The sequence below is a fragment of the Pleurodeles waltl genome, chromosome 9 (assembly GCF_031143425.1).
Source record: "Pleurodeles waltl isolate 20211129_DDA chromosome 9, aPleWal1.hap1.20221129, whole genome shotgun sequence".
Lineage (NCBI taxonomy): Eukaryota > Metazoa > Chordata > Amphibia > Caudata > Salamandridae > Pleurodeles > Pleurodeles waltl.
The window spans coordinates 289,027,859-289,054,990 of NC_090448.1; the positions used below are offsets into that span (position 1 = coordinate 289,027,859).

At 42.9% G+C, this 27,132-nt stretch overlaps 1 protein-coding gene across 1 annotated transcript in view; it reads right to left on the bottom strand.

Annotated features, from left to right (window-relative positions):
* The window catches only part of ACY1 (aminoacylase 1), a 91,498-nt gene extending 72,239 nt beyond the window's left edge, over positions 1-19,259 (bottom strand). Inside the window, exons 1-3 of the mRNA XM_069206741.1 lie at positions 19,159-19,259; positions 2,079-2,237; positions 1,790-1,854 (exon numbers count right to left, since the gene is read on the bottom strand). Of these exons, the coding sequence (XP_069062842.1) occupies positions 1,790-1,854; positions 2,079-2,205 (192 nt within the window). The 5' untranslated portion in view covers positions 2,206-2,237; positions 19,159-19,259. The remainder of the gene's footprint in view (positions 1-1,789; positions 1,855-2,078; positions 2,238-19,158) is intronic.
* Between the last annotated feature and the right edge of the window lie 7,873 nt (positions 19,260-27,132).

Here is a 27,132-nt window from a genome sequence, read left to right on the forward strand (position 1 = left end):
CAAGAGACTACGAGCTACTCTACAGGAATAGGCTATGCTACAGAAACCAGAAACCCTTGTTAAGTCTCTCACAGATTACTGCCTAATGCTACGTCCTGCCCCATTAAACTAGTCACCATTAAGCAGCTCTCGACATTTCATTTCGGGCAACCTATGGTTGAAGAGAGACTTTCTATCACGTGCTGTCATGACCTTTGAAGCATAAAAGTTAAAATATGGTGTCCATTGACATTCTTTAATGCCTAGAGATATTATCTGAATCTTTGGTGCTATGCATTTTGTTTGCATTAATGAAGAGAACAGACCCAGCTTTCCCGCCCACCCTGAGAGGAATTATTATAACTGTGTTGCTACCATTAAGAAATGAGAAAATTGACAGGAACCATTTTGCTCGTTGTGGATAAGGGAACCAATCTCCTTTCTGCTCTGATGAGTCATTTTGGAACATTCTCATCATCTTCCTAGTTCTACTACAAAGATTCTATAATCATACCTATTCTATTATGTATGGCATAAAGTACTCTCTTCTGTACCGTATAATAATACTGAGGGTCACAAAGGTGTTGTGTGCCCATAAAGCCAAATAAGGGCCAACTGTGATGGGGTACATTTCGGATACAAAGTGGATTGGGCCAGGTCAGCGCTTACCTTCGGAGTTAAAAAAAAGTTCTTGAAGAAAAATGTCTGAGACACAAGGCAGTGGACAGAATGCCTTTATTGGTCACGAAATTCAAAGAGGTCTTGCAATATCCTTCATAGTGTCACATAAGCAGACTTTTTTTATTCAATAAAGTGTGTGGGCCTTCTGGACCCTCCTTTGCTGACAACTGCCCCAGGACATGTCATGTGTGACACCTTCTACAAGACCTGCCTTTGTAGCCAAGAACTATTTGCATCCTGGGGTTTCCAATGTTGAAATCAAAATCACATGCACTAGAATACAACCTGCTGCAGGTTAAAAAGGGAGGACTTCCATACGATTTCACTTTTGACATGGGGCACCTGGGCTGCTAAGTTTAGGCTGCCTGTCGGAAACAGCGGTGCTCTCCCACCGTGAAAAAAACCTTTGTTTCCATAGGTGAAGAGAGAGGAGAAAACAAACATGTTCCTCTACCCTTTGGCAGTAAAAGAAATTATTTGTTGCTTAGAGGGACAGGTGCAGCTCATTCCTGCAGGCTGCCAAAGAGCTTCCATTCCATGCCTTCAAGGATAAGAGGAATTGGACTGCGGCCCACAGACTCTCTGTAAAGTCACAGTTTATTTTAGTAAACAGTTGCTACCCACAAACAGTGCTTGATGTCCAGCTCACCAACTTCCTTCTTGCTGAGTGAGGGCCACTGTGCTCCTTGAGAACTTTAATGTTACAGGTCACTTGTAATAACTTAGTACAAGTAACCAGGTGTGTCATTTTCTTATTACGGGCATGTTCTGATGTAAGTACATGCCTGTGATGAGAAAATAAAAACACTGCAATATATGGAGATTACAGTCTACCACAAATTGTAAAACATACTAGAATGCTATCAGTCCTTTAACAAGCTTCTGTCATATCTTCTTCTTTACAGCTATCTCACAACAGAGTCAGTCCTATAGCACACCAATAAACTACTTTCAGCTATTTTAGTAGGGTAATATCTCAATCCACTTGTATGACATTTGAACTTAGCACTCAGAACAGGTGGTTTAATCTGTCTAATCAAAACAATTTGTAGGTCTACAGAAAGACTTGGATATTTGTTCTCTTTTCAAACCTTTTAGGTTGCACTATTTCAACTACTTTCAATCTTACCTCCAGTTTTCGACATGTCAGACCAAGCTCTGATGCCACTCGCTCAAAGAACTTCACAGCTTCATCTGAAAAATCAAACAAATATCATGACAGGTGAAAAACCCTGTGCTTAATCAAAGGGACAATGTGACTTCACTACCCCACCCCTCATACATACACTGATGCTGGCCGGCTTTAGAGACTAAATGAAGCATAAGAGTATCTCAGACAATAATGTTCAACATTTCACCTGCTTCGCACCCTAATATTAAAACTTGCACATGACTCGGAACAAAAGGTATTGCCTCACCATAATCTGGCTCAGGGTGTACAGTTCGGATCCTCAGGTACTCCCGAAAGAGACCAGTGGATGGATTCTCCTGGGGTTCTTCAATCTTCTCGTTTCTGGCATGATGGGATTCTCCAGCAGGTAGCATGATTTACCTTGTGCAAAGGTACAGGATCCCAACTGAAGCATAACAGGAAAGTGACAATGAAAGATGGAATGTAAAAATGCAGATCTCTCAGACTGGATGTTTGGGCCATGTATTAGGCTAAACACAAAAATGAGTCTACTGAAAGGATATTAATTTGAATTCTACACCTTAAGTAAACGATTTGCAGCAACACTAGAACATCCTGTTGGACTATCAGAGAGTACCCATCCAGAGTACCTGCAGCTTTGCTACAATCTCACAAGCGCTTCAGCGCCATTTTTTTTAGGGTGAATTCGCCACAGGACTTACTCTTGAATTGAGGCATACTCCAAGTGTGGTTAATTTTCAGATTGGGCCACTAGTTTCCAGCCGGTTTCAAAAGTGTGGGTGAAAGTAGTACCACAGCTCAGAGCCTTCCTCAGACAGCAGTCCCATGGTCTCAAGGCGGCATCTTGAGACCCTCACGGGTGAGTAACCGTGCTTTTCAAATACTGATTGATTGATTTCAGCTATGAGCAAAGAGGCACTTACAGATCTAGTCACCACAGATGGAAGCTGAAACTTAAACTTATCAATGGGTCATCGTTAATCCATTGACATCAAGTAGGTGTAGGGTGTGGTACCAGCTAGTAGCCTGGTAGAGGATGCTACCCTAGCTTATCCTTTGGTACGCCATACATTTCCTCACTACTCAAGTCTTAGGGGTCATGAAAAGAGTGGCAGGAACAGAAGTCAAACAGTGTTCCAAGAGTCCCTGATTACTATTAAGGTTTCTACTACTTTGTACTACAACCTTACCCACATAAAAGGAAGCTGTTTCACAGCTAAGGATGGAAAGAGAGGTCAACATTATCATATAACTTTAGCGGTATGGTCGTGAACTGACATGCATACTCAGATCCACATGAATATTTTTTTTCTTCAAACAGTGCATTCCAGCATTAAGGGATAAACAGGAATACAGAGGTTCAGTGCCTAATTTGAGCCATTGGTTTTTGGTGCTCAGCACCAGCACTTAATGGTCAACACCAACACTTATGACACTCTGCCACATGGTGGAGATATCCATCTAACTTGGAAATGAGCACAACAATAGGTGTTTATCAATTCAATATACACTAAAGGACTAATATCAGCTGCCCAAGCAATCCTAATAGTGTTGAGGCGCCTTAAATAGTTTGAATTGTCACACCTATAGAAGTGTGATGGTTTGTAGTTGTGTTTGTAATGTCGTTTGCAGGAACGGCGTGGGCAATGGGTGGTGCAAGCTGCAGTGGCCTCCTGACAAGGGCCCTGGCACTTAATTTGTGAAAAAAGGCACTACAGAGGGTGCACACAGAAAGAAACAGAAGGTCCTTCCTGTCAATCTCTGTCTACTTCTTGAAAGACATACAAGTTTCAACATTTTTTCCACCAATTTAAAATGGGATCACTCTTTCGCCCTGCAGTGCCTTCACTGTGTTGTTCCTTCCTCATTGTGTCATGGTCACTCGGCTCCTGTTCAGCTTCAGAGGTGCAGGTTGCTCTCCTGATAATCCTTTTCAACAGCACCCACTCTGAAACTCAACTTCTATATAGTTTTAGTTGTAGCTTCAATTTGTCAAAAGGTTTCCTTTTTAGATGCATACTAGAGACTTTACGTGCATCACCAGTTCCTTGTAAATAAATATAACAAATAAGGAATGTTAGGTCAACCCTCTTCGTCGAATGGACTTTTGAAGTCTTGTGATATTGGGTGGCTGGTTGACTGAGGTGTGAACCATAGTTAAGCAACAGCCACTTGCAGGGTGAACCACAAAAATTCCCTAAATTAATCTTTGCTTAACCCTGGGTAGCTTGGTACAAAAAGCAGTCAGACAATGTGTAAAGTAATTATGCAGCACACAAACAGTAATAAAGTTATAACACAAGAATCCCAAACCAATTTAGAAAACAGAGTACATTTTAATTAATTATTTGAAACCAAAACAACAAAAATTCAAATCAGTAGAACCAGAGTTATGAATTTTTAAAGTTTAAAGCGAAATCTAGCACAAACAATCGAAGGATGACACCAGGCCACAGTCGAAAGTTAGGGCCGACCGCGATGGAGCCTGGTTCGGATACAAGAAGGGGACTGGGCCCAGTCAATACTTGCCTTTGGACTTTAAAACAATTCTTGAAGAAAAATGTCTGAGAAAGTAAAGCTCAGCAGGGCAAGGCTGTAGAAAGTGTCCAAGGAGGGAGCATAAATGTCAGATGGCCTTTGGTCAAAATGCAGTGAAGATTTCTATGTTTGGACCTAGTCAAAAAAATGAAAGTCGAAAATCTCCAAGCAGAGGGCTGCAGCTGACAACAGTTCGACAAGGTCATTTACCCCTTTGGCAATGGGCTGCTGAAACAGATTTGCTGACGCAGAGAAGAGCGTAGTAGGAAAAGCCCCAAAGTCAATTTGACTGGCAATGCACCTCAGGTGGAGAGGCGAGCTGTTGGCCCCAGCCTCCTAGTTCTCAAAGCACTTTTTGGCCATATTCTGTCTAAGACTTCAGTTTTGGAAAGGGGCTGTTTGGGCACTTTGAGCACCACAACCAAGGGCTCAGGACTGGTGGGACACTTCTCGGGGGCCCTCTGATGGTTCAATGCAGACTCAAGGCATCGAACCAGTCCTTCCAGGTACAGCAGTAGCCTGGCAGAGTGCACAGTAGGTCGCAGCATCAGACAGTCCACTGAGAGTACTTCCACACGGCCAGTAGTGAACTGAAGAGTGGGTCTGAAGGTCTTCCTTTTTTACCCTAGTGCCCTTCTTCTGTACAGTGGAAGAAGCTTCTGGAAAGAGTCTTTGAAGTGCATGGAATTTTCTCTCTCCCCTGCCCTAGCTCCAAGCTGACTGCAGGGACAATTTACTGGTAACAAGTTCTTTGTGTGAAGGCAGAGCACAGCCTATTGAGTTGCAAGTGGGGCTGTGCTCGACTCCACCCCCACCCCATCCTGCCAGTAGATGGCCAAATGAGGCATACCTAATCCCTATATAACGTGTGATGGTCTTGAAGGCATTAACTCATGTGACTAATGACGGGCTGCGGACACAAAAGGGCTAAGGGCACGAAAATGCCAAATTTCTACGCCAAATTTTCAAAATTGTAAAACAAACGTGACTATCATTAAAAAGAGTTTATCCTTACAATTTCACAGGAACCAAACATGAGATATCTACAGGCTCCCAATTAGGAATTGCAGTTTACTGAATGTAATAAGGACTCCCCAAATGCTATCCATTGGGAGAGGTAGGCCTCACAGTAGTGAAAAATAAAGTTTGGAGTTTTTCACTAAGAGGACATGTAAAACTTAAAGGTACGTGCCCAACCTCTTAATTTCACAGGCCCCTGCCCTATGGGCCACCTATGGGCCACCTATGGCCTACTTCATGGGTGATGTACATGTAATAAAATGTGAGTTTCAGATTTGGCAAGGGGGTTTATATGGCAAGTCGATCTGGCAGTGTAACACTGCATTCAATCTGCAATGGCAGTTGTGAGACATGTTTTGGATGGCTACTTAAGTGGTTGGCAGCATAAGTGCTGCAGCATCGGTAACATTTAATTTACAGACCCGGGGTATATGGTATACCACTCTACAAGGGACTTATAAATACATATGCTATGTCAATCAGGTATATGCCAATCAAACTATGTTTAGGGGAGTGAGCACAAGAGCATAAACACTGGCTAGCCGTGGTGATGTGCACAGAGTCCTATGGTCAACAAAAACAAAATCCAACCAAAATTTGAGGTGAGTAGGTAAAAAGTTTGAGAGAAGCCCACACATAAGGCTGACAGGTCTAACTAGTGTCATTCACATTTTGCTTCATCCTACAATAGCGTAAAGCATAGGACCGTGGGTCAGACCATTTTTTTGTTTCCTTTCAATTCATTATCCTTTTAGGTCTCAACCACCAACAGTTTTAGCAGTCTCTTGTCATAAGACCTACTGCATACTATCCCAATACTTACAGCAGAATTTGAATCAGTACATTGCTTAATCACTGGTTAGCTTTCTTCTCAAAGTCATTTGTTTTTTTATTCTATGGCTTTCCCTAGTCTTCTTGTGTTTGTCCATCTCCCAGAGCATACCATCTTTAAAATCCTTTTGAGAAAATTACTTGTATTCTACCACTGCTTACATTCAGGGAAGTACTTTTTAGGTCTCATCTTTATCGGCTTGTTGTAGAGCAATGGTCACTAAAGCATTTAACTATATACACATAGTGGGTTTTTGATTACCCCTTGCTCCCGACTGGATGACTTTCTTGTATCTCTCATTTCTCGGTTTCTTATTCAATAAGTTTCCTTAGCATTGTTTGTTTATCCCCCCCCCTTGGTACTTTTCTACTTTAGTGTGTTCTGACTAGTTGGGTTGCGACCTTCCACTATTTGCATTCATGGAACTGCTCTTTTCTTATAGCACTCCAAAGTGCATGTGTTTCTTGTTGTCTTCCTTGTGTACTGCTTCTTCTACACATCCTGCCCCCCATGCTCTCTGTGGTACTCTCCCATCAGAAACAAGGATATTTTTTTTTTTTTGCCGATGTTGTTCAGCATCAGCAATATGCACTGGCAGAGCCATACGTTCAGCAAAAGCCTTTCAGAGGCAAGACCTATTGGCTTTGCCAGTACTTTCCATTTAAAAAATAAAATTTTAAAAAAATCATTCTTGTAGGTTTAAACAAAGTCTTTAGGTGAGTCAAATTCAGCAGCACTTTCTTTTTGCACCAAAATGAATTATATTTTCCTGTGATATATATTAAAACTAAAGACGTTTTATATATGTGATCCAAGTACACTCACCTGTTAGGAAGCCACTGCACTGTTCTATTAAAATTATATGTGATTGTATACTTTATTATTATTTTTTAAGTAACTGACACCAAGTTTAGCTGGTTGAGTGTTTTATTTCCTTTTTTATTGCTGTACCATCCGCTTGGAATACTTTTTTTTTTTTTTTTTTTTAAACGAACAATTAACAAAAATGAATTGTCTTGCCAGGGTCAGACCCATTAGTTTGCCAATATTTATTTATTTATTTAATTAAGATGAAGCTTCTTCTTAAGGAATGAAAAAGACATCCTCCAAAAGCAGCACACAACAGACAGAGGTCCTGCTGGCATGTTCCAGAAATGAGCCCCAGTGGCTGCCACAGGAATAAGCAACATACCTGGCAATATCCTTCACAAAAATACTTAGTAAAATATTTAGTTTAGCCTAATTCAACGCTGGTTTGTAAGCCCCCTAGTAGAGGTCAGAGTGGAGTGTCCTTATTTCATACATGAAGTTTACTGAACATGACAGACATTAGGTCTTCTTTCATCTGTACTTAGCACTAGCAACTTCACATGCCTCCTCAAACGAGTGATTCTCCATAGAGTATGTCAAGAAGATGGGGTACTGCATGCATGTGGGCCTGAGGAACTACAAGGTCACACATCAGAGAACTGTGGCTTTACTTACTACTACCTACTATCTCCCTGGAACCTGCAGTTGTAATGCACGAAAGCCGGTGCTGCAGCTTGAGACAGAGAGAGCTGCACATGGACCAAAGTCACTTCTGGACAATGTAAAATCTCCTGTACTATTGAGAAAGGAGGTTTCGATTCCCTTAAAGACAGGGAGATGAAAATTATCACTGGCTCTTCTTTATAATAATAACTAACAGAAAAATAAACACAAATATTTAAAGTAAAAATAATTTTTAAAAACATTTAAAAATATATATATATATATACACACATATATATATATATATATATATATACACACACACACACACACACACACTTATATATATATTTAAAAAAATAAAATCACAAGATGGAAGCAAAGGTTCAATGCCCCACAAGCTTAACATGCTACGCATTCAAACCATGTAACATCACTTCCCCTCGCCTTTCCCTGTATACCTAGTCCTGCCTTAGAGAACACTTTCTCTTCTTTGCCTACAGTCTTAGTAAAATGGGAATTAATTGTCTCAATGCAAACACAACGATGAACAATATTCCAGAAATGCTGGTTATCTACTCTGGAATCCAAATAGAAAAACATCCACTCGGACGCATAATGTTGTGAAATTATCCTAGTATGCATGGAGAAGAATCTATTGCACTGCTGGTAAAAACAAACCAAAGTGAATTAAGGAAGAGGATACAAGGGAATATTTTACAAGATCGTATGCTTAATTAAGACACGTTTACAGCTTATGCATAATAATAGATGCATGAGGAATGAGCCTAAAGTAAAGTATGTTAAACGTAATTTCCTACCACCAGTCTGCTTCTTTCATAATGCCAGCAGCGTTGAGAAGTTAAAAGCCAAAGAGACAGCGATCCCTTACAGGAATGAGCTCCAAAATCTGCCTCATCCATGATCCAATGTACCCATTCGGACAACGTAGGAGGAGGAGACAGGCTATGATGGAGCTTTTGTGAATTAATCAAGGACGTGCATTGTTAACAGTGAGCAGAATATTTATTATTCTCTGGCCCTACAAAAGGAAATCCAAAACATCTTTCACATCCTAAAAAATAAAAACCTAGGTCTACAAGTTCTGTCAAATGAGTTGTATGTGGTACTCTATCTGACCTGAATGGAGGGAGCATTACAGGAAGATTGTGAAATAAAAGAGGCCATGAAATTTATAACCAGTTGCTGGCCGAATCCAAGTTTGTTCAGGATAATTTATTCCTTTTATAAATGACTTTTGGAACAATTATTTGTGGTTGGTGTGGAGTTATGCACAGGTGTGGACTTCTAGTAATGCCTATGATTCTTTGTGACAGTGTTAAATTTAGTTTATGTGTGTGTCACATTGGAGTTCGTGCTATGAAGCGTAGCGTGACTGAATATCTCTAATGGCTTGGGATTAACAAGGCTGGGGAACATTTTGTCAGGGATTATTGAGCGTTTGTTCTTACTGACAAGATTTGGGTAACAATTTCCAGTCTCATTACTCTCAGAGTCACTACTAATTCATAGTGGTGTAAATTAGCATTTGATATGTCAGGACCTTATGGAGTTCTTGACACTTCGTCAAATTCTGCTCTCATTATAATCGTTGTTTGTCCAAATGGCCCAAGATAAAATTTGTAGAGAATGTGAATTTGAGTCTGGTCAAGTTTTCCCCAAGATTTGTTCTGAAGCAAGAGATAGCTGTAAAAACTGGTAACTGACAATGATACCCAACTTGTATCCAAGGAAATGCAAGGATTTTTGGAATCTGCATGCATAAAACATGAGAACTTCCATTTATTATCCTTGTAGCATCCTCTTAGTAACAGGTTGGTGGAGAGGATTAATTAAAAGAGGACCAACTATAATTTGTATTGGTAAGTGGTTTGGGAAATCAGTGATTAAGTATATGCTCTGAGCCATGAGCATCACACCTCACATCAGCACTGGTGTGTCCCCTTTCTGTCTGTAAAGAGGAAGGGTCAAAACTGAACAAGGAATTGGTGGGCAGGAAAGTTGTGGATGTGGGAAAGGCGGACTGTTTGATAGGCATGAGAAGTGCAGTGCAAAACAAAAAACAGTACTATCAGAAAAGGGTAGTCAAGCTGCCAATTAAGTTTGAGGATTAGGCAAGAATAATAAATCCTGGCCTTATTCAAAAAGGACATTCAGGTTTTTCTGTTGCAAGCCAAGAAAAATAAGTCAAACATCATGTTATGGTTCTGGAGAATGTGCCCCTAATTTGTTTTGTAATGATGTCTGAAATACTAGAAGAAGGGTTCCATTTGCCTGGTCTTAGATGGATAATGTTTGCACTAAACTAGTTTGTTCCTTAAATCCAAAAGCTCCTCCTCGAAACTAGAGGCTGAAATTGTCTAAAGGGAAAGGTAATCATTACATCCACCTCAGAACAATTGCCCTGATTGTAGTTCCCTTGGAATGAGATTCTATGAAAGTGCTGCAACCACTTTTTGCGGAAGGAAACTGCCCTTCCTTTCTTCTTTGGAATAAGTCTGGGAGGCTGAATCCAAAGGCACCACATCATTATTTCCTTAAGCCATCTCAGAGGCTTATCTGCACTTAAGCAAATGCTTTCTTCCTTCCCCACAATCCTAAACACTGTGGAACATCCCCGACTATCACTAGACCATGGGAGTAAATGTCAGATGAGACCATCATAAGAAGCAGAAATGGAACGTCCCATGGCTTTATGCATTTACATTTTTATGGAACCACTGCCAAACAGTCCACAGCATGGACGCTCAATTGTGTGTCCTCCACTGCTGTCATATACTTGTTGTTCTAGAAATTGTATTCTTATATGAGGATGAATCAGACCTCACAGATTCTTGGTCCATCTCCACAGAAGGTTTCAGGTTTAGTAAACCATTGTATCTGTACCCTTCAGGTTGATAAAATAATTTGACTGTGGCAATGCTTATACTACATTCATAGGCCAGGCATTGGCATCACCATTATAACTAAAAATGCACCACTGCTCTTGCCCATGCACTGTAGTTCTCTATGCAGGCGCCACAGTTTCACAGCAGTGTGTTAATTCAGCACTTGCCTTATCCTCACCCTGTTCGAACAATCATAAGTGCTCCTTCCCTTATCCGACCTTTACACTACCAAGTAGCCTCTGTGTGTACACAACCACCAATGCCCAAACTATTGGCAATTTGTCACTATCGCACATACATACCCTAAAACTTCTCTGACTAATCTACCTATATATTCAAGAGCATATTCTGCATGTCCACTTGTACACACAAGGATGAATGGCCGGCATATACATAATACATGCTCTCTTCATTTGAGCTCTGCACTTCTTTTGGAGGTGGAGCACTATCTTTCCAAAGAAATACAGCAATGAGCAGTTTAAGAGAGCACATGTACGTACAGTACCATACACTCTATACAACCATGAATATATGTACATTGGGCAGCCCCTGAACACTAAGAGGTCATTACAGTGTCAGATGAGCACTATTCAAGCCCAGAAGACATAATATATCCAGTGAAAACCCCCATCAGAAGATGGAAGTACATCACGCTACTCCAAAGAGACAGTATGTGGCACAAGTCTGTCAGAGGTGCATTTGGGACAGCTTAACTCACTGAACCTTTTTACAATATGTGTAAAGTGCTTACCAGTGACATCACCAGGTTACATGTCAGAATCCCAGCAAGACCAACTCAACCGTCTCCCCAATTATCCTTCTGTAGGGTCCCAGTTTTTTATTTGTTCAACATCATCCAATCCAATAGTATGATTTTAAGCTTTAGATTCAGTCCACCAGAATTCAGGGACAGAGTGAATTCAAAGTCTTTTCAGATCATGGAGGAGGGAGAACTGATATCCCTGTGGAGCTGGGAGAGGAGGAAACATGGCTCCCAGTCTAGAGTCTAATGTTCAATCCAAGAGGGGAGTAAGAAGAAAGCCAACCTAGGGTCCATCTAAGAACCAAGGCCTGCTGGGAGTTTACAAGGAAGAAAGGCTGACTGAAAGACTCCTAAAAAACATATTTTAATCAGAACCCAACTGAACTATTGCTATTTGAACCTGCATAGAACTCTGCTGATGTGGTATATTTATTTAGTACTCAACCTTGTATGATATTATGAAGGGCAGAGCATGCACACCTGGCTGGAAGTGTATGAGGAAACAGCCAGGAAGACAGTCACCGAGCCCTCATCTCCAGCCATCTTGGCTACGGCAACGTACTCTACGCCAGAAACAGGAAGCACCTCAAGAACCACCTCCAGGCCATCCAGAACATGGCAGCCAGACTTGTGCTCATCCTCCCCAGAAGAACCAGAATCTCTCCCCACCTCCAAGCGCTACACTGGCTTCCCATCCAGCAAAAGTGTTACTTCTAGCTCCTCACACATACCTAAAAGGCCCTCCACGGGACCGGACTTGCCTATATCAACAAACGCTTGGTAATAAAACAATGGCGACTCTCGAGGAATCAATAAAGATTCATCATTTGGACCAATAAAACATCAATTATTATTGTCCTAATATTATTTCTGTTATTTTCAATATCACACTCTATGAGGTATTCACCAATCACCACTCTAAATTCATCTTGTGAGACATTTCCTTAACACTACCTACAGTCTCTAAAAACAAGATACAGTCTATACGTAATACTTATGTCTACGTTTCTTGATGGCCATTATCCATAAATGTCTCACAAAATCCAGGTCCGGTTGTGCAGCTAGTCCATTATATAGACATCATTTAATGCAGTCCACTGTCATATTTTATGCAGTACAACGACTGATGGTCTTCCCCATCATACATCAATCTGTAAACAATAAGGACTGATGGAATTGAATAGTCCATGCGTTTCGGCCTCTTCACTTCTGGCCTCGTCAGGACTCATAAGGAGCATGTACCTCTTCACTTAAAATAAAAACAAACACAGGCCCATCACAAAAACGGGTCTAATTAATTAAATCTTTCTATTAAAATAATATCCATTACATACATACTCTAGAGTCAAAGGTCCAAACTGAACAGGTGATGACGTTATCCCTTATTTTCAAACATGCAACAAACACCTCCACATGCCATACATTTTGACATCCCCTTTCTAAGCCTGCATCCAGTGAACAAATAGTGGGACTTGTGAGAACAAAATAAAGCTCCACTTGACAAGATCACAGATATATAATACCTTCCTGTAAGATATGGTTACTAAAGAGGTGGTACCACTCCACATAGTATCTCGCTAGTGCACGCAGTCAGTTACATTGGTTGCCATACTAAGCAACCCATCCTTTGAGTAATGTACTCACTGCTCGAGTAACGTAGAATCGCGTTGGAGTCAGAACACGATCTCCTGTAGTCGCATCTGCTCACTTTCCGCTACGGGGAAAACAGCAATGTCTCTGGCCCAAGCTAAAATCTCCACGCCATTGTGGCCGGAAATTACAGCACTAGACCGCGTACATTCAGCTGGAAGAGTACTCAGCTGTGTTCTCTCTTCGCTAACAGGTATGTCATGTGTCTTGATGCCTTCATCCAGAGGCCGGATCACTGCCACCTAAGCCAGTCTTTCAAGTATCCCTACTAATTAACACAACCTAGAAATATATAATAAAGCTGATAGCTAAAACCAGGGGGGCAGAAGGAACTGGGCATATCGTATATTACAAAAAAAATAACCAAAAAAACAAAACCTCAAAAACTTGCATACCAATATTCACAGAATTAGTTTTCAAGAAACACAATATTTCCTACTCAAAGAAACATAGAATCCTGCCTCCTGTCAGAGCCCTGTCTTAATTAGTGAAGCATTTATCGGTCAACTCTAAACCCACATGGTTATCATAAACTCTTACAAATCCAGTAAAGCCCACACTTCATCATACTCATTTAACCAATTCACTGAGGTATCAAATCTCGAAATCAACCTTGCCTCTGTTTTTAAAAGCACTTTACTAATATGGGCTTTTTTAACACACTTTGGGACCACGTACAGTATTCCCAATTCCATATAATTTTCAGGATTTCCAGTTTCGTGATAATGTTGTACTAGTGGAGCCCCTTACATTTTTCATTGTATACAAGACGTGGTGTAATATCCTCCAATTAAGTTGTTGGATGGTTTGCCCTATATAATGTAGATTACATGGACATTGTATATAATACACCACTTTTTTGGTTTGCAATTAGGAAAAGAATTCAGGTAGCATATATGTCCATTGACCTGTATCTCTTTGCTGTTTCTCGTTAAATCACAAGCTCTGCATTTTGTACATATGTAACCTCCATTAGGGGCCTGTAGCCGTAATGCTCTCATTGGTGGAGGAATACTCTCTGTGCATCCTGCACAGACCAAATGTTGGCGTAAATTATTATTCTTATAAAATCAAATAGAGGTCTTGGTACACCAGTATCTTTAATTAATTTCATGTTGGAATTAATAATTTGCTTGATCTTATTAGCACTAGGGGAGAAAGTCAATACACATGTCTTGTGTGTTCCTTTGGGGTTAATAGACATTCTCTAAGGGTAAGCCATACTCTCCAACGCATTTGTGACCAATTTTCTAGGGTAGCCTCTCTTCATAAGTTTATCACAAATAACTTTTCCATATTGGAAATAATCCTCCTTTCGTGTGCAATTCCTACGTATTCTGAGGATTTGTCCATAGGGCAAATTTTCTTTTAAGGATCTGGGGTAACTGCTTTGAAAGTGAAGTAGAGTATTTCTATCAAATGCATCACGTTCCACTGACCTACCAGAAAACTCCGCTCAGCCAACCTTGCCCTGGCCTATGTCCCCCACTTCCGCCTGGAACGCCTCTGAGGCTACTCCTTCGCCCACCCCGCTGCCAAGTCCTGGAACATCCTCCCTCTCCACCTGCACACCTCCCCTTACCTGGAAGACTTCAAAACACAGCTCAAGATATGGGTCTTTGACCTTCATCACTGGCTGTCCAAGGCTCGCGGAGTCCATCCAGTGCCTGGAGAACTCCTGGGGTGACAAGCTTGCGCTCAACAAATCCCTCTAATTGACTGATTGACAGATTACAAATTTGCACTAAATTAAACGAAATTTCGTTTTGATTGAGTTGCAGGCCATTCAGAGCATGTACAACATTATGAAATGTAATTTCTGGTCTCCGGGAGCCTGGTAAATGGAAGGGTACCTGTAACATCTGTGGTGACATTTTGCACTTGTCACAAACATAACATCCGTTGCTGCTCTTCTGCTTACTGTCCGGGATTACCTTTATTTTAGGAACTAAAGGCTAAGGGATGAACATTCAGGTGCTGTTAAATCTGCAGGCCTTCTAACCCGCAGTCTGGCTGCATATTTTGCATAACTTACAGGTTGCATGGGTCTGCTGGCAACCTCCACAACACAGTGATCAGTCATTGAAAAGGTTGTAAGGGTGTGTAAATAGCTTAAAGGGTGTGGATCCGGTCTATAATACATGCATGAAGCACTCTGCTGCCATGTTGCTCGTTTGAAACGTGTACATGAGTGAAGGGGGATCAGAAAGGAAGGTTAATAATGACAATATGCTGAGTCACCGTCGAGAAGGCAAAGTCTGCTTTCATTGTGAAATGCTGAGTGAGCAGTGCTCTACGGTGCAAGGTCCGGGCAGATCTCGAGGAAGAAGCTGTGCCGCTTAAAAAAGGGAACACAGGGTGGCATATTTGAGGCTAGTAATGCGTTAAAATAAAAAGTTACTTGTTTAGTGCAAAAGGGTAATATTATGCTGACATCTAATAGCTACCGTACAGTCCCAATGGTGAAATGAGTTGAACTCAATATAATATGGTTCATAGCTTCTTTATATTACACTGCACTGAGGGGCACACAAGTCAGCTGATGCCTGAGAAAGCTGCTATGGAGTGGACGATAGCGCCAAGGCCTGTGTTGGAGGTGTGTTCTATCATGATGTTATAGTTTAAATATAAAAATGCACAATATCAATTAACAAAATATTATAAAGCCAAATGGGTGTGGAGTTATGAATAGTAAATAGATACTTCCCTAGGAGTTCATATATTGACGTTATGTTGGTAGTCAAAAGTGCAGGTCGACATTCTTGATCACAGATGTGGTCTAGGGTTTTCTCATTACTTGAGTATGCACGAGTAGCAGGTTGCACGCCACCTATAATCAAACAACTGTTCCCACTAGAGAAATATGCAGGACAACAAGCATATTAGTATCTAGATGCTACGCAGAAGATGCAAAGCAACATGCACCACCACACAGATGTCAGCAGTGCCCTCAACGACACTGCCACATTTTACCTCAGGTGTTTCTAAAGAGGAAGCATACAGCAGCACTCATACTTATTTGTGTCAGTTAAAAATCAGGAGCACCAGTGCCCATAAACACGGACACTGACGTGGGTCAACACCCACAATTAGCACCAGAAATTAGACAATACCTTAATAACTCAGGGGGGTAGTTAAGTATGCGTATTTCATCTTCAACTGCCCTACACCATATGCCAGTTAACCAAAACCTGTGTTAAACAAAAATGTGAAAAATATATTTGTTCCGTCAAGAATAGCGCGGGTATCCTTTCATTATTGTCCTACTATTATTTTCATAAATTTTCAATATCACACTCTGTGTGGTATTCACCAATCACCACTTTAAATTAATCTTGTGAACCATTTCCTTACCACCACCTATAGTGTCTAAAAACAAGCTACAGTCTATACATAATCCTTATGTCTAAGTTTCTTGACGGCCGTTATCCATAAATATATCACAAAATCCAGGTCCGTCAGTGCAGGTAGCCCATATACAGACATCATTGAATGCAGTCAAATGTAATATTTTATGCTGTAGAACGACTGATGGTCTTCCCCATCATACATCAATCAGTAATCAATAAGGACTCCTGGTATTGAATAGTCAACGCGTTTCGGTGTCTTCAGGACTCATAAAGAGCGTGTATCTTCACTTAAAAACAGACACACGCCCATCACAAAAACGGGTCTAACCAATTAAATCTTACTATTAAAATAATATCCATTACATACATACTCTTGTGTCAAAAGTCCAAACTAAACAGTTGATGACTTTGGGCCAGATGTAGCAAAGGGTTTTTCCCATTCTGTGTCACTGGGAAAATGTGTTCGTACATATGGCTCTTTATCCCTTATTTTCAAACATGTACCAAACACCTCCACATGCCATGCATTTTGACATCCCCTTTCTAAGCCCGCATCCAGTGAACAAATAATGGGAATCGGACAAACCCAAGGAGGGGGGGAGGGGGAGGGGGGGGGGGGGGTAGGAGGGGGGGCATGAGGCAAAACCAGTGGGGGGGTCAATCTGGCAAACCAAACTCTAGGGCAGGAGGGCTAATCAGACAAACCCAAAGGGGTTTTACAATCGACATCTCCAAGAGGGAGTGAGGGCCGATCAGGCAAACCCTAGGGGGAGGGCAATTAGGTTAACCTAAGCAAGGGGGTGGGGGCAATCAGACAAACCCAAGGGAGGGGGCGAGCAGGCGAACCCAAGGGGGGCAGGGCCAATCAGGCAAACCAAACTCTAGGGTGGGAGGGCTGATCAGGAAAACCCTAGGAGACTCAGGGCAATCAGGCTAACCCAAGTGGGGAGGCATGAGGCTCACCCAAGGATGGTGGGGGCGCGCACAATCAGGAAAACCCAAGGGGGGGGCGCACACAATCAGGCAAACCCAATGGGGGGGGGGGGTGCACACAATCAGGCAAACCCAATGGGGGCGGGGGGCACGCAATCAGGCAAACCCAAGGGGGGTGCAATCAGGCAAACCTAACGGGGGGCACGCAATCAGGCAAAGCCAAGGGCGGGGGGCATGCAATCAGGCAAAGCCAAGGGGGGGGGCACGCAATCAGGCAAAGCCAAGGGGGGGGGACACGCAATCAGGCAAAGCCAAGGGGGGGGGCATGCAATCAGGCAAAGCCAAGGGGGGGGGGGGGCACGCAATCAGGCAAAGCCAAGGGGGGGGGCACGCAATCAGGCAAAGCCAAGGGGGGGGCACGCAATCAGGCAAAGCCAAGGGGGGGGCACGCAATCAGGCAAAGCCAGGGGGGGGGGCACGCAATCAGGCAAAGCCAGGGGGGGGGCACGCAATCAGGCAAAGGCAAGGGCAGAGCAGGTTAGATAACTGCCAGGGAAGCAGATCAGATGACAAAAGAGGAGCTCTTGCAATAAAGACTAGACAACAAACAGGGAGCAGCTCAGACACCAAAGGAGGGCCAACTTGGGAAACTGAATATGACATATCAGTCAAAAAACAGTAGCAAAGTGAGCGATGAATAACTCAGGGATAAAATAGACAACTAAGGCAAAGACAGATATGGAGAATTCAGGCAGGCACAAAGAGCTCAGACACCGAAAAGAGCGCTCAGGTGGGGGGTAGGGGGGTCAGACAAGAAATGTCAAAATGGACAGCTAAGGCAACAGAGAGACAATTCAGAAAGCAGTGAGCAATCGAAACAGCTTGGGCAGCAGTACAAAATAAACAGAGAGAAGACATATCTGAACAGCTGGGGGGTGAGGAGGGTGCACATTGAGCCAGCTCCTGTGAAAGGGATAGTGTCACAGCAGAAGCAACATGGGCAGAGGTGACAGCACAATCAAGAAGGTGCAGATAAGGTGACGAAGAGGGGGCAGGTGAGGTGACAGAGAGGGAGAGTTGATCTCAGCCCCCAGAAACAGAGGAGAAGCCCAAGTAAAGGACTGAGCTTGCCATAAGGAATACAGGGATAACCACAGTGGGTGTGTAACAATAGGATGCGCGCCAATATTTGTACATGTAAGAAAAAGAAGTACCTCAAAAGGGAAAAAAAACACACACAAATCCAACACTAAAGCTATAGACACGAATAAAGGATTACATTAAGGGCGGTGTCAATAATTTGAGGCAACTCACTAGAAGGTGGGATAACGCATTAAGGAAGGGATGGGCTCCGGAATTCGTGAACAGAATTAGGAAAGGGACAGCTCGACGAGCAGCCCGAGAGTACGGTTATACCGTGCGCGCTGTTTACTCCGGAGACTGTCCTCTGAGCCCAGCTGATTCTGTACTGTTTCTCTCGGTCTGTATATTTCAAGGGATTGCACAACACCAAACAATGGGTTATGCATGACTAAAGCTAAAAACAATCGCTACAAATCGGATGAGGAATAGAATACCCACTTTAAAGAAGAAATACTGAACTGCTTCCAGTGCTGGTGTGAACAGCGAACCGAGCCATTGCTGAGGGGCTACGCTGATCCATTGATACAGGAGGCTGCTCGTAAACCTCTCAGGAGGGTTTACCAATTGCTGTAGCTTAGCCGGCATGCATTGTTTTTGTTGCACGCACATCGTAGACCCCAGCAAAACGTGTAGAAACTAAGGCTGTAATGGGTGGACTACTGCAAGCTTATCGGCAACGTAGAGTAGCTGTGGAGGCTCATTAAGTCCCACCTGCTTCAAGATAAGAACCTTACCTGCCTCTCCTCTGCCTCCGGAGGCTTCAGCTGCTTCCAACCAAAGCAGGAAATGCTCGCTCAGCAGCTAAAACAGTTCATAGGTGCTCCAGACGTGGCTGACCCTCCCCGGAGCTAGACCAATAGCAGGGAGTGGGCGGGCTTAGAGCTGGCGGCGCCGGTTTTGACTGGCTGTGGCCGACCAGGGCAACAGGCTCTGTTTTCACGATCTATGAGCTCTGGAGGCAGATGCACTCCCTGGCTTTGAGAGCCGTGGGTCCAAGTGTTCAACAGTAATGATACTTCAAAGTAGAGGAGCGCAAGCCAGAAAATTGAAAGAGAGAGCGGAGCAATAGAACAGCTTGGTTTTTAAAGCTCGAGTACGAAGCAAGCTTTCAAAATGGTTGGCATATACAAACGTCATGTAGACATAGGATAAGGGCTCTTGAAAATAAATAAAAAATGTGATTTACACAGCTGTCATGTTTTCAGATTGTTTATGTGTGACATTTCCGTGGTTTCAGTAAACTTATGAGAAGGGGAGCAACTAGATTCGAACCTTAGTATGGTGTGTGGTAAAGGTCAACCAATGAAGCTGGGGCTAATGTGGAATCAGTTTTTCTTTTTCGTAGCGTTTAATGTATTAGAATTCGAGCTTGTGCTAACATGACCTGAATTTGTGCATTCTTCCATTTTCAAATGACGTTGCAATACAACTATTGAATATTATTGTTGTTTTCGTGCTCTAATAGGAATTGTGAGCTTTGCATGAACTACATAAACTTTCCCAGTTTTCTGAGTGTGAGGTACTAAACAAGGAGAACCTGGCTGTCCTAGACCACACTGAGTACAGTGTTTCAACTCATGTTACCCAAATAGACCCTGAAAACCTCAAAATCTGATGTAATAAGAGATATAAGAGAATCTTTGAATGTATTGTATAGTATTTGTTTCTTCTTGCTTGGTACACATTAGTGCATATGGTGAGAACCATGTACTTGTGTAGTAATGTGTGGAACCCCTTTTCTAAAGTCCCATTAAAGGATCTGATTTTTCTCTGTTTGGGCTGGCCCCCATTTCCCTTTCTTAGAAGGAAGAATCTATGCTAGATTTTCTATTGAGCTTTACTGAGTTCTTTGTACCTAGGAGTCATATGCCTTGATGCTCACTTTAACGGTGGTCTATCTAATGTACTCTTCTTTATTATTCTGGATATAAGCCTTTAGAATGGTGGCCTGTGTCCGTCATTCCTACTGAGAATGTCACAGCCTTATTTCTATATGTGAGAGCAAATGAATTAGAGACAGGTCCAATTGGGGACCAACAGAGTCCGTAAAGGGACTGCATTGCTCCCGGTCCGAGCCGTTGCTACGCCCTTGGTAAGGTAAAGAGAGATTTGCGCACTGACACTAACAGGGGTCTGCAACCTTTTCTGTAGCGATAGCTACTCCTAATCAGTGAAAATCATTGTGAGCTACCGGAGGGCAAGCAACTTATGCCTTTTTAACAGACTGTTACACTTTGAAATGGGAGAATATTAAAACGAAGAGTTACTTAGTCATAAAATTTCCTCTTCATTTTAATGTTCTCCCACTTAAACACATTCAGAAACATCATTTTGTTCACATGCTCCAATATTGAGTTGACAAGAACTTTCATTTAAGAGTTAAATACCTCAATTCTTCACCTCTGTTCCCCATTCTGCGTCATAAATGTGACTGAGTACTGCTCGTTATCAGGCCTTGCTATCTGCAACCTGATGATTAAGAAAAATAAACACAGCCTTCCTATAACTTTAAAATGAAAATGTGATCCTGTCCCTATTTAAAAATGAACTTGGCTGCAAGCTACTTTTCTGTGAGCGACTGGTAGTTCGCAATTAACTGGTTGGAGACATCTGAACTAGCATGTATAATATTAAATCAAGCATTCCAACCATTGCTGTTTTGTTTCATTTAGTTGCACGGGTATGAGCAGACGTGGGTCCCATGCTCACTGTGTTACTGGAAACAAGTTACATCTGATTGATGAGCCCAAATCAGGTTGAAACTGGCCTTGGATTGCTAATGTTCCGGTTCAGAGCAGACCTGGCTACCCAGTTTAAGCAGGACTGTTCCAATTGGAGCAGGTCCAAGCAGTAGCGACTCGCGGAGCGCAGGGGGGAGGGAGAAGAAACAGTTATTTAATGAAATCAAAAAATAAAACACTTACCTTTCACTGCCGCTGCTCCTCTCCGTCGCCGGATGCTGCAGGCACAGGCTCCCAGCCTGCCCTGTGCCAATCCTGACGCTGCTCAGGGAAGCGTGAGGATTGGCTGGGAGTGCCCAGCCAGGGAGCTCCCAGGCAGACTGGGAGCCTGTGCAGGCTCTCAGTTGCCAGGCTTGAGAGAGCCTACTTCGCATGTGTGTGTTTGGCTGGCCTGAGACGGCCGGGCAAACATACATGTGCAGTGACTCCCCCTCGATGCTCTTCACCCCCTTTACCAGAAAACAATCAAAGTTTATGATCTTTTCAAGTAAAGGTTTTGCAGCTGCCGCTGCTGGTGAGGGGGGGGGGGTGGCAATGTTCCTCCGCCCAAAGAGAGGAGCCACCACTGGTACCAAGGGGTATTTGCATATAGCAATGCCATCAGGTGTTATGGAAAGCAAAATAATGATGGACTGGGATGCAGCTTCAGAGTAATTACCAGTGGGTGAGATTAATTGAAGCACTCCACCCATTGCTGTTTTGTTTACTTCAGTGCCATAGGTATGCCCAGTCATGGATCCCGTGCTCACTCTGCCACAGGAACTAAGCTACACTTGACTGACGAGACACAGTCAGGGTGAAAATGGTCTTGGGTTGTTGTTTGTGATCTAGTTCAGCGAAGGCCTGGCTTGGCAATTTAGGCTGGACTGTTCCAATTGGAGCAGGACCAAGCATTATTTGCATGTAGCAATGCCAGGAGGTGTTATGGAAAGCAAAATAATGATGGACTGGGATGCAGCCTCCGAGTAATTACTAGTGGCTGAGGTTAATTCAAGCATTTCCTCCATTGCTGTTTTGTTTACTTCAGTGCCCTAGGTATGCCCAGTCGTGGATCCCATGCTCACTGTGCCACAGGAACTAAGCTACACTTGATTGACGAGGCACAGTCAGGGCGTAGAAGGTCTTGGGATGTTTGTGTTCCAGTTCAGCAAGGGCCTGGCTTGGCAATTCAGGCTGGCCTGTTCCAACTGGAGCTGGACCAAGGCTGAATTGCATACAGCTGGGTCTAATCAGAGAAAGCATGGTGAGTAGAATAATGTTGGACTGGGATGCAGCCGCGAATACCTACTAGTTGCTATGATTAATTCAAGCATTCCACCATTCATTCTTTTGTTTACGTGAGTATAAGGAAACAGTGGGGGAAGTAAATAAACTTCATGACTTACAGGATGCCGTGGGCTGTTTTTCTGTGCAGGTCACACCACCAATAAACTTTATTTTACTTTGTTGAGCCATGTCTATAGGGGGTTTGTGTTTATTTCAAAGCCAGTGGCAGGACTGCACATCATTTATTTTTATGCCAGAAATGTGAGCCATTGTTTATTTGAAAACAGCACGTGAACTGTGATCCTGCCATGCATGGGCAAGAGTTACCAAAGGCGCTTTGCCTTTGTGTTCTCTCCAGCGTTCACTGTTCTAGTGTATTTTCCTTCCTGGGGGAAAGGACAAGCATGGCTCCATTAAATATGAACACTCTGGTTTGTAAAGGTGATTTTGCCAAATCTACTGTGGTTAGGGCATCATGGACACTTTCTACGTTTGGAGGCATGCTCAGTATGGGTCCATGCATCTGTCTCTGCTCTGCTCAAGCAGTTGCCTGCAAAACATACTAAGAAACATAGTGATTGCTTCTTCATATTTCTGAGCTGCAGTGTATGGAGCTCATACACTAACTTATAAGTTGGTTCAGTTAATATGTGCACCTTAGCGCAGTTTCAGCATAACTGGTACATGAACCCCTTCTGGACCTGTGGAGGGTTACTAAAGATGTGCACTGTATGCTTCTTTTTCTTCTACGTGAAGAGATTCAGCACCTATAAGCAAGATTTTCAAACCATCACAATGTAGAATTAAGACTAAGAGTGTTAAGTTGTTGCAGGGTAATTCAAAACTTAAGTAGTGGAAAGAAAGACAAACTCATCTTTGGTAGTGTAAATACAGTCCTTTACTGTCACAACAGGGAGAACGACCCTCCTCACATTGGCAGGCAGCTGGTCTCAATTTGCTGTAGCACAGACAGCTTCTTATATATAGAATCGCACAATGAGTTATCACAAAACAGTATATAGTAATTGACTGGCCAGTATTAGATAGAAACAGAAAAACATTTGAACACTAGTGACTGCGTAACCACTAAACTCTAAACTGACCTTCTACACATTCTTCTCTTGTGGCTTTAACAATGCTCAGCAAACTCTCCATTCTTCGTTCTAGAATACATACATATTTGTGATGAATACAACCTTAACACCATATGTACCTTATCACTGTAACCCTAAGACCTCCGTGTAGTCTGAACTGATTAGGTTTCCTGAAGTCATTGGCATATCAGGTCACAATCTATTTGGAAACACAAAGTACGTGCCAGTGAGCCTGTGTGCTAAGAGTCATAAATGCCTACATGCTTGCTTAACATGAGTTAGATTTTAACTGCAACCCTTTCAAGTTACTTATTTCAGTATGTCTTCAAGTGAACTCCACACATTATTCCGGCCAGGATTAATTTTGAGCTTGCAATGTTCTTTTACTAGTACAGCTGTGTTTGTTGCTGCGCTATAATTTCACATTCATATTCTACATTTCTGGTAACAAAGTACAGCACTTAAAGGGGTGACATTCACTCTGGAGGCATCCAAAAGCACAGTCATCTTTGTTGCAACCAATCTCATTGAAGGAGGATGACACCAAGGTGGTGTCTCTTGCTGTGGGCTGAGATCCTGCTTGTAATTAAGCTGTGAACATGCTTGCCATTACACAGCAATATACAGTGATCTGAAGCTATATGAGGTCAGTCATGCTATAAACATGGTAGTCAAAGGGAAATGCAGGTACTTTTTGGATGGTCAAAGGTGCATATTAAATGGCTTATTGCGGCCTGCATAGCTTATAGCAGAAGCATTTGTCACAGAAAATTGCTTAGAGGTAGAGACTGCATGTATAATGATTTGCGATCAGAAGAGAATAAATCAGTAAAAGTGCAGCAGAATGCAGTGTTTTCAGGTTTCAACAGAAAAGCAAATATTTCCTTAAGTGGTGTTTTATCTTGATTATAATTGAAAAACAGAAGGCTTACCCCTCTAGCTTCCATCCCCTGAGTCATGTTGCCTGTCTCTGGCTGGGCCAGATACCATAACGGAGAATAGCACACCAAACCGTCTTTAGAATAAGTGCTTTCCCGCAGTGCACCAAATCATCTCTTTAGTGGCCCATTTTCGATTTGAGCTAGGGAACACGGAATCCTGTGCTATGTCTCTCCAGCTGAAATATGCTGTCCGAAGCAAGCCGCTGAGTGACAACAAATCCTTTGTTTCCATCACACATTGGGCCACTACACTTACTGCATCAACAGTGTATCTTTGGCTCTGATTGAGCAAGATCACTGAAGTGCCATGAACCATCAGGAACTAGTCTAACAGGTTTACAAGACCGGCCAAATGAAAAATGTAATTCCTCCTTTGCAGCTAATTAAGATTTCTTGTCAAAACACACCGCTATTGCAAAGGAGTGGCCTTTAATTCTGATAGGGCCGGTAACATTAACTACCCGCCACATTGGAATGATAACTTTTTACTTTCACTCCGGGATTTCAGTTGCTGAAAATTAATGAAATCTCCATGTGAAAGTCTGAGGGGAAAATGAGGAATTACTTTATGTATCTGACCTGTAATTATCAATTTGCTGGGACTTCATCATCTCTTAGTGGACACCCAGATTCCATCTTCTAATGGGTAGGATTTTCCCCACCCCCGGTGTGACCAGTGACCAGTGATTGGTAACTCTGGAGAGTGGGGAAACTACGGCCCGTTTTCTGGGCCACCAGAACTGAAGGCCCAGATGTTATTGCAATAGTGTATGAATTATTAAGTCGGCTGTAACAGTAAGGGTGAACACTGTCAGATGAAATAATGTGTTATTCTTCTCGTATGTGAATGTGTAGACCCATTCAAGCTGCCATAGAGTGAGAGTTGCCCAGATTCTACTTCAGGTAGTTATTTCTATGCCCGAATCAGATTCTGAGGTGCCCTCTTAAATATTCCCAATTGGACCATGTCCTGTTGCAGCATGAAAGGTGAAGCAGCGGTGCCCATACATATTGCCTACGTGCAGAAAAGCAGTCTGTGGGAGGAGTATCATTTGAAGTGCACACCTTCCAGCCTCATCCCTCTTTCTGTACCTACTCCGCCCATCTCCTCTTCAATTGGCCACACTGTGTTCAAATATTTAAATTTAAGGACACCCAGTAATTCCTGTTGTTTAAATTGTGACCTCGTTGGAAGCAGGTGTCTGAGGTAAAAGGCAGGGCCGGACTGGCCATAGCAGGCATCTGGCATTTTCCCAGTGGGCTGGAACAGTGGGGACCGTATTTTTAGCGGTAGGGGGCCCTCTTTGTTACTGGGGCCGGGCATGGCAGCGGTGCTGCAATATGGGCCCCAGTAAACAAAAGAGCAAAAACAGCAGTGCTCCGTCCCATCCCTGCCCTTCCAGCCCCACCCCGACCTGCAGGCTGGTCAGACAAAATTTCCAGGGCTTCTTTGGGTTCCCAGTCCGACCCTGATAAAAGGCAAGGCCAGGGTGTAAACTAAACTAGGCCCTGGAACAAATGGTTGACCAGCCTGGCGCTGCAGGCTGCTGCAACTTAAAGGGGGTACTTGGGACCCGGGGCCTGGTTGGTTCATGGCACCAGGGAAATGACAGAGTGCCAGAATGGCCAATTCCACCCAGGTCCAAGGCAACACAGATTTGCACTGCCACACCTATCTCCAGACTCTTAAGTCTTCAGGGGAAACAACGATACACCCAAGTGATTTTACATGTTGGGCAAGAGAAAAACCAAGATAAAACCTTAACAGATGTAGGTCTTTGTGTGTAATTATACCAATACTGACTAGATCTATAGCTTACATTACAAATGTAATCATAACTGGAACTTAACAATAGATGTTAGCTGTTACCCAACTCAGTGCTGTTCATTTTTCAACCCTAGAAGAATGAAATATTGATTAAAAACCTGCAAGAATCCAAAACATTCCCTGGCACGTTAGATGCAGATGTTTGTAGTAGATGTAGAGTCCACTGAGATGATTTGACAGGACTGGAACTTGTGACCTGCAGGTTACCCAAGGACTTCAAAAACAAATCCACTGAGTCATTTTACTGGCATACAATCCTATTACCTGCAGATTACAGATTAAGATGCTCTGCAGCAGGACCTAGTCAGTTATGTTCCGAGACTCAAACCTGTTATACAAATCTCTGCAAAAGTGCAATAACAACCTGGAATATAATAGTGTAATTATACTCCAAGACTTTCAAGATACAGACAGATGTATATGAGCAGGTTTACCATCACATTTTTTGCCAATTTATATTAGGTGGAATTTGTAATACTAAAGCATTCGTACAGGCAGACTATAGGCTGTCATAAATCATTTGATCCGGTGGTTGCAAGTCGGACCAAAAAGCACTCCTTTTTCTGGACTGGCACTTAGGTGGTTATTATGACCCTGGCCATCCTCCAACCGCCAGGGTTAATGTGGCGGGTTGGCCACCTCAGCTCCACCCATACCGCAGAGGCAGTCTGAACTGCCGGGCCGGAAATGTTCATCTCCAACCTGGCAGTCCACAGAGGAACACTGGCAGTATTAGGCGCCGGCCTACCGCCATGGTTTCCGCGGAGGTCGCACTGCCATGAAAACCAATGCGGTAGGGCTACCGGGTACAGGGAATTCCTTCCCTGTCACCAGCAGA